Source organism: Candoia aspera, chromosome 4 (assembly GCF_035149785.1).
Source record: "Candoia aspera isolate rCanAsp1 chromosome 4, rCanAsp1.hap2, whole genome shotgun sequence".
NCBI classification, from domain to species: Eukaryota; Metazoa; Chordata; class Lepidosauria; order Squamata; family Boidae; genus Candoia; species Candoia aspera.
Window position 1 is genome coordinate 81641652 of NC_086156.1, and position 16219 is coordinate 81657870.

The 16219-nt window shown below is 40.6% G+C and overlaps 1 protein-coding gene across 10 annotated transcripts in view; it reads right to left on the bottom strand.

Annotated features, from left to right (window-relative positions):
* Positions 1–13116, bottom strand: part of OSBPL7 (oxysterol binding protein like 7) — a 44723-nt gene extending 31607 nt beyond the window's left edge. For 5 of the 10 annotated variants that reach the window (XM_063300765.1, XM_063300764.1, XM_063300763.1 and 2 more), the window contains exons 1-4: positions 9707–11088; positions 9072–9344; positions 575–777; positions 12–134 (exon numbers count right to left, since the gene is read on the bottom strand). In XM_063300765.1, the coding sequence (XP_063156835.1) occupies positions 12–134; positions 575–715 (264 nt within the window). In that variant the 5' untranslated portion in view covers positions 716–777; positions 9072–9344; positions 9707–11088. Of the gene's footprint in view, positions 1–11; positions 135–238; positions 540–574; positions 778–9071; positions 9345–9706; positions 11089–12579; positions 12864–13034 lie in introns of those variants that run through there. The other 5 variants (XM_063300767.1, XM_063300766.1, XM_063300761.1 and 2 more) reach the window with 5 other exon arrangements.
* Between the last annotated feature and the right edge of the window lie 3103 nt (positions 13117–16219).

Here is a 16219-nt window from a genome sequence, read left to right on the forward strand (position 1 = left end):
TTGACACATACCTTGTGCCAGCCTTTCAGGGGCCATTTTCGCTTCTTTAGCAGGTAGCCCTCCTGCCTTTCTGGATGCTGGACGACCCCGCTATGGATGTGCAGCTCATCTATCACTTCCCAGCTTTCTGAGCTCTATTAAAATAAAAATACAAATACAAAGGTCAGAAAGGTAGGAGCTTTTATCCAAAATGAAAACTTTTGCTGACATGGGTTACAACTATCCAGGCATCACTCACTATACTGCAGCCCACTTCCAGGCTGGCTAGGGTTCAAGACCATGTGGTCTGCCAGTCTTGGAGTTGATTATATACTCTAGGGTAGAGGGGCCCTTGGATGGAGCTGAACTGCAACTTCCAACAGTCTCACAAAGTACAAACAATGGTAGGCAACATTAGAAGTTGTTGTTTAGCAGCATTAGAAAGTCACGGATTCTCCGCCCCTGACGCACCCATTCACCATAGCCTAAATAGACATGTGCATCAGGTCACATATTTGATCTGGAAGTTCTTCCCCACAATCCCAGGGACACGTAGGGATCAGTTTTGTGGACACTCAGTCGAGAGGAACCACACCTGCCAAGCAATGCTGTGTTTGGAAGACACAGTGCTGTTGGACCGGGAAGGGGGTGGTGCCCTTTTAGGAGATGACGGATCTTTCTCATGGTTACCCATCCCTGGAAGGCTGTCTCCTCTTGCCATGAACCAAGGAAGCATCAGAGATGCACCTTTTGGGACTGTGTCTTCATCTCCAGACCATCACCTTCAGAGGGCTGTGGCTATGAGGAAGGAAAACAGGCAGACTAGTACTCAGACATCCTGATTAAAATAACCCCCAAGAAAATTAGAGAGACCATGTGGTATAGTGGTAAAAGTGTTTCAGCTATTTGGAGGGGCAGAATTCTATTTTCTTAACTGATGCCCCCTGTGTTTCTTAATCACAGCTACTTTTCTGGAAACAAATACTTCCTTATTCCACAAATTTCAGCCTTTTTTCATTCATCATTCCTTGCCCACAACTCAGTTTTTTTAACTGTCCCTGCAATATTTTATGTGTCCCAGGTGTGATTATAAAATCCTAGACAAAAATTAGAATACAGATGTTTAAAAAATCCTCTTTTGCAAATCATGCTGCAAAAATCTGAAGGTGGCAAGTTTCCTCCGGTTTCAAAGCACAATCTAATGCAGGCTTACTGAGAAATTAATCCCACACCCATTTGAACTACCTCACACTTCAGGATACAGAGTTACCTTCCTTTTCAGGATCTGTTGGAAAAGGAACAATCAATTAACAAAAGGACCTAGAATCAAGGAAGAAGTATTTTCCAGCTTTTGTCATTTGATTCACTGTGTAGCCATGTCTGTGAGGATTTATCCAAGGTATTGGGAAGGCAATGGCAAACCACACTGCTCTATAGTCTGCCAAGAAAACATCACGAAAGCAGCATCCCTCCAAAGGGTCAGACATGACTCAGTTCTTGCACAGGGGACCTTTCACCTTTTTCACCCAAGGTATTAGCCACAAACTCTCCTCTTTGGCCAATAACCCACTGACTGAAAAGGATACCAGTAAGCCTTACCCCCTAACTTGCTAAGTCTGTCTTAACTGTGTCTTACATTGCAGTTCCCTCTAAAATATCTCAGCCTCCTGATTTCCAAAGTCCTAGAAACAAGGCTGCCATTGCATCATCCAAATCAGGGTTTCTCAACCTGGGCCACTTTAAGATGTGTGGACTGCAAGAGAATTCTGGGAGTTGCAGTCTACACATCTTAAAGTGGTCCAGGTTGAGAAACCCTGATCCAAATCCTTAAGAGACTGAATAATCTAGCCTTCAACTTGCCTGCATACCATCGTGCAAAAGCCGAATGCGCCTTGCTCTCTCATTCTCTCATACCCACATACACTCCAAGATTTGACAGACTCCCCCTCTCTTGAGCCTTGTTCTACTTTCATTCTTCTCCTCCATCCCTACCCAAAGCACAAGTGGTGAACAGCACCACATAAGTTGCACTGTTGGCAATGGCTGCAAGGAAGACACGAAAGCAGAGGTTGACAAACAGTGCTGTCAATATTAGAGGGGATGTAGTGAACGGATATGGATTGTTGTAACTTTATATGAACTTTGCTAAGACCTGTGGTTGCAAATAAATACATATACATACAACAGCACCATATGCACTAATGTAGAGTTTCCCTCTTGCAAAGCTTGTTGTGATTGCAAAATGTAGATTCCTCTCTTTTTCTCTTCCCGCTGCAAAATTTAACATATAAGCATAAGGATTTTTGCCAAGAGTGCAGAGAAAAAATAATCTTTAAAAAAAGAGACCGAAACCACACTGGTATTGCTATGACTGATTCACCTAATCCTCCTGTGAAGGGATGCCCAGGTGGCTCCTCTTAAACAAACCTAAGCCCCCTTTCTGCACCTTGCCCTTTGACCAGCCTCACCTGTGCAACTGTCAGCACCTTTCTGGTTCTGTTGCAACAGCTATTCAGTTACACCCTTTATGCATCAATCCTCCCTTGGCAAACAAGTTCTTAGTTTGTCACCTGCTCTTATGTGTATTTACCCAAATGTCAGCTGCCCTGAACTCAGCTGGAACAGCCATGCATAACACTGCAGCCTTAAAGTCTCCTGTTCCTGTTTCCTGCTGAAACAATGGGGCGAAAGAGAATACATCCAGCCTAGGTTCATGTTTTTCCGAAGATCAGCTGGGTTCCCTGAAGTAGATAAGGGAATCTTACAAAGGGAGGCATTGGATACATTCACACATAACAGTAAATTATGGTTCCCATTATGGAAATGAGCCTTAGGTGAGCTTCATGGGTGACCTTGTCATATATCCTGAGGCATGACACAAGGAGATAGAAGGCTTTTTCATTGTTTAACCACAGCTGAGCAGTACATTTGGACACACTACAGTTAGCCTGTCCAGGTTTTATTGACTCAAACCATTGCAAGCATTGGTTTATACAGCTAGTTAGCATCAAGGAACTATACTGGGCTCAGATGAAATAATACTGGACCAATACTTGAACGAAAAAACTGAAAGCTTCTAATCTTTCTATGGGACTACAATGAATGGGAATACTGAACCCTAAAGCTTGCTTGGGTACATTCCTACAAATTATCTTTTCTATGTAAGCTGCCAAGTCTTTTTTGATTGGGGCAGCATAGAGTTATTTTAAATAAATGGACCCTTTTCATGCTTCTAAAACTCTCTTGCTCAGAACTATATTTTTCAAATTATTTTGAACAAGTAGAAACATGAAAAAAGTCCATCCCGAGTTGTGGCCTCTGGACCTAGATTGACTAATGGGGATTTCTAAGGAGAGATTAAGTATATATTTCTGAGTTACTAGTTATACTATTTGGGTTCAGACATCATCTTCATGTTATGGTTACCCCAATTTGGAATTGGCACAAAATGAGCAGTGAGATTTTGTGGTTACCAAGTCATCTATAATACCTCCAGATGATGTCCACTAAACTTAAATATTAAATTTTAAAAGTTAAAAAATGACAAATTTAAAAGATTACTAAATCTTTTGGTTAAGGCATCAGGCTAGGAACCAGGAGACCATGCGTTTGAGTCCCTCCTTAGGCACAAAGCCAGCTGGGTGACTTGGGCCAGTCATTCTCTCAGCTCTAGGAAGGAGCCAATGGCAAACTACTTCTAAAATCTTGCCAGGAAAACTGCAGGGACTTGTCTAGGCAGTCTCTGAGAATCGGACATCATTGGGCGGATTAAAAAAAAACTTTGTAGTGTAGAGTAGTGTAGTGTAACACCAGTCTGGTGTAGTGGTGGTGCTGGCCTAGCAACCAGGAGACTGTAAGTTCTAGGCCTTCTTTAGATGTGAAAGCCATCTGGTGACTTTGGGCCAGTCATTCTCTTTCAGCCCAACTCACCTCACAGGATTGTTGTTGTGGGGAAAACAGGAGGCAGGAATATTAGGTATCTTCGCCACCTTGAGTTACATATAAAAAATGTGGGGGATAAAATGTAATAATAATAAATTTCACACCACCACCAAAATCTTGTTTAATATACACAGAGAGAGACATACACGTATATATACAGGTAGACACACAAGACCATATCTCAGAACTCTTGGAGGTTCACAAAAATCATAAAGTACAACAATAAAATGTTTAGAATAAAGTTAAAATTAAGTTAAATTAAAATCCCCTAACACAACCTTGACAATGTCACAATTCACCCCAAAGCTCTTGGGAATAACGCAGTTTTAACTAGCTTCTTTGATGTAGTGGTTAGGGGACCGGGCTAGAAACTGGGAGTCCATGAGTTCTAGTCTGGTCTTAGGCCCAAAGCCAACTGGGGGACCTTGGGCCAGTCACTTTCTCCCAGCCCTAGGAAGAAGACAATGGCAAATAACTTCTGAAAAACTTGCCAGTAAAACTGCAGGGACTTGTCCAAGCAGTCTCTGAGAATCAGACACGACTGAATGGATTAAAAAAAAACAACCCCTAGCTTCTAGAATGCTATTAACTATGGAGCCAATCACACCTCCAAAAGGAGGCCATCACACAGAAACAATACCTTTGTGCCCCTGCTCCCCTCGCTTCCTGGAAATACACCACTACAACAGTTTCTCCTGAGAGAACTACCAAAATCTTGGAGTGGGATTACTAAAATTTCCCAAGATTTGAAGATCTTGCAAGATTTTAAACATTTTAATCCCTTTTCTAATGATTGTTTTTGTGCATGATCAAGCAATGACCTAGAAAGGTAATTAACTAAAAGCTTTGCATGTGGAACCTCGATCACTGTCAGTTGTAAACCATGGTTTATGGCTTTGTGTGACATGTGAATTTAGCTACTGTGCCTTATTCAGTGAACTTTTGTTGTTCGGTTGTTAAGTCGTGTCCGACTCTTCGTGACCCCATGGACCACAGCACGCCAGGCCTTCAGTGAACGACAGTAAAACAAAACATCGTTTAGCTCAGCGTATGAACCTATACTGTTATTTGCACAGCAGGCTCACATCAAAACCATTCTGGCACACAAATTCTGTTTTCTGGACTGAATAAGTTGAGATAGATGCAATATCAGGGAATGTTTCTTTTCCTGCCCTTATTGACTAATGCAACTAACTATTATTATTCACTGTTGTCACTAACTCTGTTTTTCTTTCTCCTCCTGTCAATATATCATGCTCCATCCAAAGCTTTCAATGTTCCCAAAAATAAAAAAATAAAAACACACACAGTAGAGACACATAGCAATAATCTGAATTTGAACAGGTCAAGCTAAATTGATGTAAATGAATCCTGTTTGTAAATTTGTTTCAGTGATTTGCATAATTACATCTGCATGAAGAGAAAATAAGAGTGTCTTGTTTTGCACAAAATTTGCAGGTTTTTCCCATGCAAAAGAACAATTCCAGACTTGGAGTAAGTATTTTGCTGAGGAGCTGTCATCATAAGAGTAGAATTTGTTTATGATGTCTCTAACTTATGCTTCTGTTGCCAATCTCTAAAACATCTCAGCAAGCCAGCTACTGAGAATAGGCAATGGAAGAGAGCTCCTAGCTGTACTTCTGAATTTCCCAAAGACATCTGGTTGACCACCATAATGCAGAATCCTGGACTAGATGCGCTCCTTGCATAATTTAGCTGGATTGTTCTTATGTTCTTATAGTTTACTGAATACTACTGGCTTATAAGCAACAACGCCTGTGTTTGTCCGACACCTAACAAGGAAAGAGTGGACAGGTCTAGAAAATTGTATGTCATTTAAAACTCCTCCCAGTTTCTACAACCCTTGAAATAGCTTTACTCTGGGACACCATGGGAATTTTGGAATGATGTAAGGCTTTTCAGACCTAGCCACTGCCATCAATAAATAAGCTGTGATCAATGGTTAAGGATATGTAAGCACCATCATCTTAACCCATCCACTAGTTCCCAACTATCACCTGGTGGTTTGCCTGGAATGTGACACTATGTGAATTCAAAAACACTAGTCATTTCTGGTCCATATTAACCAGAATTGGAAACAAAAATTCTAGCCACATGCTAACTGAAAAGAAACAAATGCATGAACAGTGTTTTTCTAATCACTGATCCCAGAGGATTTGAACTTACTTTAGAAATTCGTACAGCCACCCAACTCTACAGCAACTCTGGGTGGCATACAGTAAAAACAATCATATAATACTTTTTTAAAAAAAACAACATGCCGGAAACAAAATCACCATTAAAAGACAATCAAACATGCAGGACTTAATACCCACTCTAACCCAAGGCCTGGGAAAGAGCCAGGTTTTCAGAGCGATTTTGAATACAGCCAGGATGAGAGCCAGACATCTATCGGGGTGATGGTGTTCCAGCGGGGAGCTGCTACCACTGTGAAGGCATACTTCCTAGGTCCCATCAGGTGACACTGCTTAATGGAGAGGCGTGGAGCATGCCAACTCTGTCCAATCATACAGGCTGGGCAGAAGCCACAGAAGGCAGATAGGCCTTTAAATACTAGGCCCTATTCCATGAATGTCTTTATAGTTAATAATCAGCCATTTGCATTGCACCCAGAAGTCTACTGGTAACCAGAGCAGCTCACAGAGCAAAAGTGTTATATAGGTCTGATGAAATACACCCATACTTGTCTATGCTGCTGCATTCTGGACAAGCTGAGGCTTCCAAGTGATTTCCAAGGGCAGCCCCATGTAGACTGTATTGCAGTAATCCATGTGTGAGGTCACCAAAGCATGAGTAACTGTCTGAAGGGCCTCATAGTCTAGGAAGGACACAATTGGTACACAAGATGGAGTCGTGTGAAGGCCTTCTTAGCCACAGCTGCTACTTGCTCCACAAGCAGGAGTTGTGGGTCCAAGTAGACCTTTAAATTGTGCACCAGTCCTGAAGGAAAGAGTGCAATACCATTCAGAACTAAAGATGGAACTTCCCTGGCCCTAAGTACATATAGCAACCGTAAAGTGAACTACAACCGAAGAAATCAGAAGTGAACACAAAAATTTGATCTAAAGAAAAACTAAAGATTCTTGAATGCCAGAGCTTTCAGAAAGAAAGCATCACTTGAAAAGGTTTGATTGAAACAGAAAGAACACCCTTCTTCTAGAGGGATCTAATAGAAAACCTGGTTGGGCAGTTAATCCAAGATCTGAAGGCATTTTACTAAGACAAAACCATCTGTCCTTTCATTTTTATGTGTGTTAAGGCCAGTCTATTTTATGCATGGGACCTTGTAAGATTTAAGCACTCATGACATGGGCCAGAAAAACTGTACATCATGCAATGTACCCGAACATCTTACTTATGGTTGTTTTACGTACTGTTTTTTTACAATCCTGGTGTAACATGATTTGGTACCAAATGAAGCTATACAATATGATCTGCCATACGGCAATAGTTATTTTACATTTCCTTCCCCCCTTTCCCCCTGAAATCAATAGGAGAAAGGTTTTTGCACTATAGTGACTTGTGTGCAACTCCCACAAATTTTAATGAGGATTACACAATAATGTTCCATCTGTGTAAACATGTAATTAACAAGCCATGGATCAAAAGGCTGATGCACTGAGTACTATAGATCAGGATATTCCATTCCACTCTTCATTCTGAGGACTTTTCCCCTAATAAGGTTTTATGCATATCTGCCAGCTCCACAATTTCCCCAAGTTTCCTGATTCTGCCTCCTTATACCTCACTAAGTCCATGTTTGTTCATTTATTTATGGAATTTACAGGCCACCCCAATCTGGCACAACTCTGGGCAGCTTACAGAATACAACAATAAAAAAAAACAGTGTCTACAAACAAAGAATTGCATCACCAAATAGAAAAAGCCCGGGGTGGGGGAACCTTCCAAAGACCCAAACATCACAGAAGGGATCCATCACCTGCTCTGACTGAGCCTGGGGGTAGAGCCATATTTTAAGGGTATTGACTACTTATTACACAATATTTGACTCTGATCACTGATCTTCTATTTAAACAGACAGTCGCTGAATGTGTCTATCTAAAACAGATTTAGAGTCTATCCATGATTTTTAATGTCAAGGAACCAAGCACCTGTGTAAGAACAACCCTGTTCAGAAGACTGCCACTTTTAAAAACTCCAAGCTGCCAATGATCTGTCAATTCAAAATACACTGAGTCACCTGCCTTGGGAATTAAAAATAGATTTTGGCTTATCATACACTAGTCTTGTATAGTTTAAAAAATGTCTGTGGATGCAACAAAGCAACATGTTCCTACAATACTGAGCATATGAATTGCTATACAAAACCAGCCTCACTCTTTACTTCTTTAATGCATTTCATATTTCTTTCAATGAGCTCAGGACAAAGTGCACAGTTTCACTCCCTGGCTGCCTTCCTTCTAGTTTATTCTACAACAACTCTGTAATGTAGGTTAGACTAAAAGGTAATTATTGGCTTTATCACTAAGTAGGAAATTAAAGCTAGATCTCTTCAATACTAGCTTGGAACTCCAGCCACAACACCGTGTTTTGTAATGCAAGCTCTGACAGGCAAAAAGCCTTAAAAGTTACAGTTTAGATTTGGAACCGAGAGGGAACCCCATAGTGTGCAAATAAACAAAACAAGATTTATTTATTCCCAGAAAGAAAGAATCAGGGTTTGCTTAGGAAAGATAAAAAAAATCTTATAGATCCCTTGCTAGTTTTGCTACAAAAGCCCTTTGTCGAATACACAGCCTCCACCCCCTACCCCCTCCCAGTTCATCCATTCAGTTTGTCTGGCAGGATGGCTCCAAGCAACGTTTGACCAGATTCTGCCTTTAATGAAGCTTAACAATGTTGTTCTATGGATTTAATTATGTAAGGTAGAGGAGGTTGCTTATGAAAACCATCCTTCCTGGCAGAGATGGCCTTTGCTCAGAGAGTACAGAAAATGCATTGTTAAATGGCTGAAAGGTAAGACCTTGTTGGAGTTGGCAGGTGTTCAGGGGAGAAGTAACTATTCAGGTACATTCCAAATAAGTGAAATCAAAAATACTATCAAGTGCTATATAACAAGCAGATTATAACTATCCGATTATATTCCCAGGCTGAAGACATTAACTCACCCAACCTATGCAGTTTCCCTCCCTGAGATACAATTGTCTTCTGGTTGCCACCTTTCTTTCCCATCCTAGGCACTCTCCTGATGGTATGGACTCCACTCCCAGAATTCTCAGCAACAGCCTAGCTAGTTAGGGAATCCTAGGAGTTAAATTCCATAAATCCTCAGGGCACTTAAGCTAGCTGGGAATTCCAGGTGTTGCAGTCACAACATATCTGAAAGGCACCATATTGGGGAAGGATGATATTTGTAAGCATGGAATAACAGAATCAGCCATCTGGTAGTAAAGGTAAAGGTAGAGGTTTCCCTTGACATTAAGTCCAGTCGTGTCTGACTCTAGGGGGCGGTGCTCATCTCCATTTCAAAGCTGAAGAGCCAGCATTTGTCCGTAGACACATCCGTGGTCATGTGGCCAGCATGACTACATGGAACGCCATTACCTGCCCGCCGAAGCGGTACCTATTAATCTGCTCACATTTGCATGTTTTCGAACTGCTAGGTTGGCAGGAGCTGGGACTAGCAACGGGAGCTCACCCCATCACACGGATTCAAACCACCGACCTTCCGATCAGCAAGCTCAGCAGCTCAGCGGTTTAACCCGCAGTGCCACCATGTCCCTGTACCCTCTACTAATACCACCATGTACCCTCTGCTAATATAAACAGATGCTTTCTACTGCTCACAAGGAGTAGTATATCGAATAATCTCCAATCAAATTATCTTCCAGTGCTGTAGTGGGTCAGCTATTGCAAAAATAGCTTGCTGTGTCAATTGAAACACACTTAGGCAGCAGTAGATAACCTGGAGTGCACTGACACCAATAAGCCCACTTGGTTCTCTTCAGGATTCCTGCCCCACCAACATTTTAAAGTTTAGTGTGGTTATGCTACAAAATAAAGCACCAGCCTCCAGTATTTCCAGAAATGCTGTTGGATATCACAAAGGCCCTACCATCCATGCTTAAGCGCCTTGCATGGTTGAGAATCACCCACTTTGCCTTCTATTCTGTGACTATTTTGTGACTGGCTATTTCCATTAAAGTAGCCAGTTGGACAGTGGGTCCCTCATATGTTCTCAAAATTCCAAATGTGTCCTTAGCTCAAAAAGTTGCTGACCCCTGCACTGAAGGCAACATTCCAAAGTTTCAACAAGTAGATGAGACTAAAGTGAAACTGAGGAAGGAAAAAATTCTGTTGTGATTATTATTATAGAATAATGGGGCAACACCCTTGGCTCTTAAACTAAGGATAGCTGCTGTTTAAAAATTTGAGTAACTGTTGGCATTTCTCAAATGCAGATCTATAACATTTAATTTAAATGCTGACACACTGTTGCCATAATAAACAAGGTAGATAAAACATGTAGAGCGTGGCTTCTGGAATTCTTTCCAACCTCCTTACCAGCAGTGGCTATATACTTGTTTATATGTGTGCTTTGCTCTGGGAGAGAGGCTGGAAGGAAAAAAGGATGGGGATTTAGAAAGTAGTAGTCATCAACATTCCAATATGCTGTCCAACTATCTCTCCCATAACAATGTATTTTGGATTTTTCCTCCACATCCACATATCTGATCCAGTCCATTTTCAAGCTTAATCATTCTTTTATCAACTGCTCCAAACACACCCAATTTGGCCCCATTCCGTTCAGTTTTCAGAGAGTTATCCTGGCCCCTACAGATAATTTCTTTCCAACATTTCACTGGGTTGGAATAAAAAATAACCTTCCCTGATTTCCAAAGTAAAACAATGTCAGAGACCATGACAATAGACTCAGATTTATTTCTGGTAACCTGGGAAAATAAAAGCATTTTCATTTCTTTAAATTACTATCATGTAATAGATGCAGAGACATAATATCCTATGTAGGTCAACCCAGAAGTCCTGAGGTTTCAGTTCTGGATTCTGGTTCTATGCTGCAAAAATGGACAGTGACATTTTAGTTTCTATCAACCTAAAGCATAGCATCCAGGCTCTGGGACTGAAATACAATTGCTGTATTCAATAACTGGCAAGTCTCCACTGAAAATAATAGCACAGTCAGTTCTGAGTGTCACTGTTCTAGAAAGACATGAGATAATACTGGACAGAAATCAGAAAGAAGATACATGTAATAAAAGGGATTGAAATAACGAAGTGTACAAGAAAAACTGAAGCATGACCTAGGTCTACTTAGCCTATGTAAAGTTCAGTATGAAGATATGATTTATCTATGTAAGTGTATAAATCTGTGATGGCTAGATAATGTTATCAGTACAAAGCATTTCAGTCCAAAGGCTACAATAAACGTTGAAGCTGGGTTCTACCCTCCAAGAAGTGAGTCAGGCCAAAAGTGTAGTGTCACCCAAAATCAGACTATTAAATGTTAATTTTAATTAAATTTAAATTAAGCTAATTAAATACAATTGTTATTACTCCCTGTGTGTTTAATATGCTTAAACCTTCTGTCATATTAAAAACTAAAATTCAGTGACAGCATTTGGATACAATCTAAATATGGTGCCCAAAACTTGGAGGTGAGTGAACTGCATGACGCCCTGTTCATCCTTGACTGCCAAATGTTTTAAACAAATATTTGGTCTCTATGGGTGTGAATGGATCCGACACAGAAAAAAATGAAAAACTTTCTACCTGTGACCACTGTGAAAGTTCTATCTATGGAACTGAGTTTGCAGCAGCCCATTCACATGCACCCAAATCACTGCTGCAGGATGCAATCCTTGAGCATGTGGGTGAACCATCCCAAATATACGGTGTTCTGGCATGCATGCAAATTTCAAAATATCATTTCTTTGGGGGAAAGATGCCTGGATAAGAGCCCTGCCTCAGTCTCATCCTAGCCATAGGTAGCTGCTATACTGAATCTTCCTAGAGAAATTAGGGCTACATATCCAGGCTGCAAAATTCCAGAGAATCAGGAGATAGCTGCCAACAGAAACTCTTTGCTGCCCTCTAGTGGTTGTCCTGATTTTTTGCACCCCTAGATAAACTAGGGACTTAAATCAGGGACTTTACATATAAAGCATAGCTCTGTGCCCAGCTATAGTTTTTTTTTTTTCCTTGAGGCCGTCACAGTAATCTTTTCCTTCCTCACCCACGCTCTTTTCGGTGCCACCAGTCAAACCACCACTGTATAGCAAAACTCAAATGAGCATCCCATCTTTCGTCTTCAACATCTCCCACCCCAAACCCACATCCTCTTTTATTCAGTAGGGCAAATTCCACCACTCATCTATCTCTGACTCTGAAGTCTGAGCCATTCTTATCTTCGCAATAGGGCAAAATCCTTCAAATGACATTTCACTTGTCTTAAAGAGAGATCAGAATCCTCCAGCCTTTCTTATTGCATATTAAGAGTCAAAATCCACCATTTTCCATAAATCAGCCATCTCATTTATCCCTCCTAGGAGGCAATATTAATCTTTCTTCCACAGATCTCCCTTTTAAGAGGGCCAAATCCTTCCATAGGCTTATCTGTCAACAGTTCTCTACAGCACTTTTTTGTAGAGATACCACCTGAGTAACTCAAACTCATACTCCCCCTACAACGCCACGTCACAATCCTCGGATCCATGCCGTATTTTGTAAAATCAGTATCTGTTCACCAAAGAAAAAAGAAGTAACTGCTATCGAGTTTTCCTTAAAACCTCCATCAACTTTTTGCTTTGGGGATAACATTCTCTAAATTTTCCTTGCTACGATTCCAGGACAGACTTGATAAAGTCGACTGCAATTCGATTTCCACAACCCCTCCCCAATGCTCCGCTTCGTTTGTTTCTGCCAGGTTAATACACCCACCCAAGTAAAAATAGAAGGCAGACCCCTTCATTCCCGATCTCTCCAACGATGGGGCAAACCCGCCCTAACATCTCTAATCCTGCCTCCACCTTTGCGAGATAAGGTATAGACAAATACACCGCACCCCGTGCAGAAAACAAGAAGAGGGGAAGGCAGGCTTTTTTCCCCCTCACCTGCACGCGGCTGCGAAGCTCGCCTTGCACACTCTTCCTTTTGCGCTTCTTGCGGCAACGGACACTTATTGCCGCAAACCGGAAACAGGAAGCAGCTGCCAAGCAAAGCTAAAAGAAACCCGCTTTTGCAGCTTCCTCTCAGTGGCCAACTCTAGACAATTCACCTTTTCTGCTCTTCGCTCGCCTCTGCCACCGTGCCTCTTGGAGGACTGGCTCATGAAAATCCCGGGCGAAGTTTGTGCTAGGAGAGACAGAGAGAGAAAGAGACAGAGAGAGAGAGACAGAGAGAGAAGAAAAAAAGAAAAAGAAGTATCGTGGCTTTATGGAAATATATGCGGTCCAAAATGGGATGTCGGGGGATACGTTTCTTGAGATCAGCCAGAACTTCGTAATCAGAGTGCAGGATCCCGATTTCTCCAGAACTCTTCATTAAGCGAAGCGGTGCTCGAAAGCTTGCAAGCCGCTTACTGACGGTGACATTTTGATATTAGAAGATGTATTTTGGTATCTTCCTAAGCCATGAGGTTTTCCTCCCCGGCTGTCTGCAACATCACGGCTTTTCATTTACCATACGTACCAGAAAATTTCTACATAATTAAGTGCAGTGTTTCTGCACCCATGCTGGCTGGGGAATTCTGAGGGTTAAAGTCCACGTGTCTTAAAGTTGCCAAGGTTGAGAAACACTGATTAAGTGCTTCTGAAAAGTACAACGGAGAAACAAAACCCGTTCAACAAAATTAGCAATTAGGCTTGGTGATCACACGGAATACTCAAAATGTGTGAATTGAATTAAGTTTTTTTTTTTTCCCTTTAGCCATTCTTGTATGCGGGAGTGTATGAGGAATACTTCATGCCTCTGACAAAGTAGGTTCTGGTTTATAAAAAAATTACCTAAGGACTTCGTCCTCTTTAAGGGTCCATGCTAATTCGACAAACGTTGATACCTCTATAGAAAGTGTTACGAAGAATGGTTATAATATTGGCATTATCCAGCCAAATTTCCTATGCAGAATTTAAACTGAAATGTACTCACGACAATGGGACTTGTCCACAGTACAGATTTTCTAGATCATGTTAATTTATCTCTATTAAAATGTATCAGCCACTTGCCAATCTCAATTATTCTGATAGTGAATCTAGTTCATCTGCCAGAGTCTCATTCAACTGGAACATGACAGCATTCAATTTCCTTCTAGATTACGCTTTGACAGTGCAATCGGCCTGCCTCATCACAACATTTTACAAGGGCACCAGACAGCATCATTCTTCATTTATACTCTAATGTCAGTTTCCTATTGCATCCATCTTTTTTTTCCCAGAAAAAAAAAATTAAGGAATACAAAATGAAGTCACTGCACAGTATATTTCAACTGGCAACGTTAGGAACCTACTGTTCCTTGATCAAGGAACCAACCAAGTTGCTTGATTTCTTCACTAACATTAAAACAGATTTTCCCAGGTCAGATACAAAAAGGCTTGTTTAAAGGAAGCTAAACTCCAGCAGCAGAGTTGGGGGAAGTGCTATGCCATAATTCTCATCTCTGATTTCAGTAACTATGTGGTTTACAAAGCCATGAAATGATTGCCCAGACATTGGAAATCCAATAGCCTATATGGCAAAACTTTCAATTCTCTTTTTTAAAAATGTTCAGTCCAATGGAATGCTGGAGATTATATAAAGGGGGGAAAGGAAGGACAGTATCTGCAGGGTAACTTTATAATAACGATTATTATTATTATTTAAATTTGTATGCCGCCCAACTCTCAACAACTCTGGGCAGCTTACAACAAACAAAATTACAATAAAATCAATAAAACATAAAAATAGAAGATTTTAATTTTTAAAAAAATATTTTATATAATTAATTAAATATAAATTAAAGTATTAAATTTATTTTTACTGAAAAATAGAGAGAATGGAGCCAAATTTTCCATAGAGAGAGAAACCAGTGAAACAAAGATCAAGTTCAAAAAGGGCTGAATCCAGCTAGAGGCTGCAGAGGGAAAAAAAATCTGCAACTGCTCAGATCTAAGCCAAAAATATTGGCTCAGAATGTGGCTGCTCCAATCTGAGCCACCCTCCCAGCTCCCTCCTGGTCACATAACCCATAGCAGAGTTATTTTTAAGGGGTTGGAAAGAATCCCAAAAGCCATGCTTCCCTTCCCTCATCTTATTATGCAATCAGAGGCCAAAATAAAAGAACTGACTGTTCTAATTTACAGAAGTGGTTGCGGCAGGATCGTCAGCAGTTATGGAAACCCTGTAGACATCCAGAAGCTATTGAACTCACAACATCCTTCACTGTTGGTCATGATAATTAGGAACTATAGTTCAGCAATACCAAGTGTACCACAGGTGCCCAATCTGAACAAGAGATACCCTTTTATTTCCATGTTCTATTTCATCTACCAGTGCTTTATTGTTTTGGACTAAACTGAGGCTGGGTTCACAAATCACATTAAAATAAGATGTGCTTTGCTTATTTGTGAACCCAGCTATTATGGCTTATGGTTTATCATGTTGTAGACTGGTTTATCATGTTGTACAAACCCAGCCAGTTGTCATTTATTCAGAAAACAGGGCTTAGCATGGTGGGTAATCCAGCTCAATAACTACTGTCACAGGAAGTCACACACTTTGTACCAGATCCTGAATTGTAATATTTTGGATATCTCTTCCAGTTTCCTGAGGAAACATGCTATTACAGCAGAACAAAATATTTTAAATTAGTAATTTAAAAGCCTTCTTAGCAGACAATGCAGCTTGATCTCACAGAGAATATTTCACTTAAGTAATCAAGCAGACATTTTTGGTTACAAAATATCTCAAAAACAAGCATATTTATTTTCCTAATCAAAACCTGAATGATTATATATGCTTAATTTAAACTGAAACTTACTACCTATTGCCATAGAACTACTTTGGGTCTGCATTTCTGTAGCATTTCTGTAGACTTTTAATCAAATAAGACACTTATCCCATGTAAGCCTTTAAAAGGTGTAAAGTAATGAATGCACGTTTGCTGATCACACATGCCATGCCTTTATTTATCCCGAGTTTTCCATCCAAACACACAAAAGATTATGTATCTTCTTCCCATGTTCTTTTTTATTCCCCTTCACATATTCAAGCTGCTCATATAAAAAAGGTGGTCTCATTCAGCAAACTATTTCAACCTTGTATG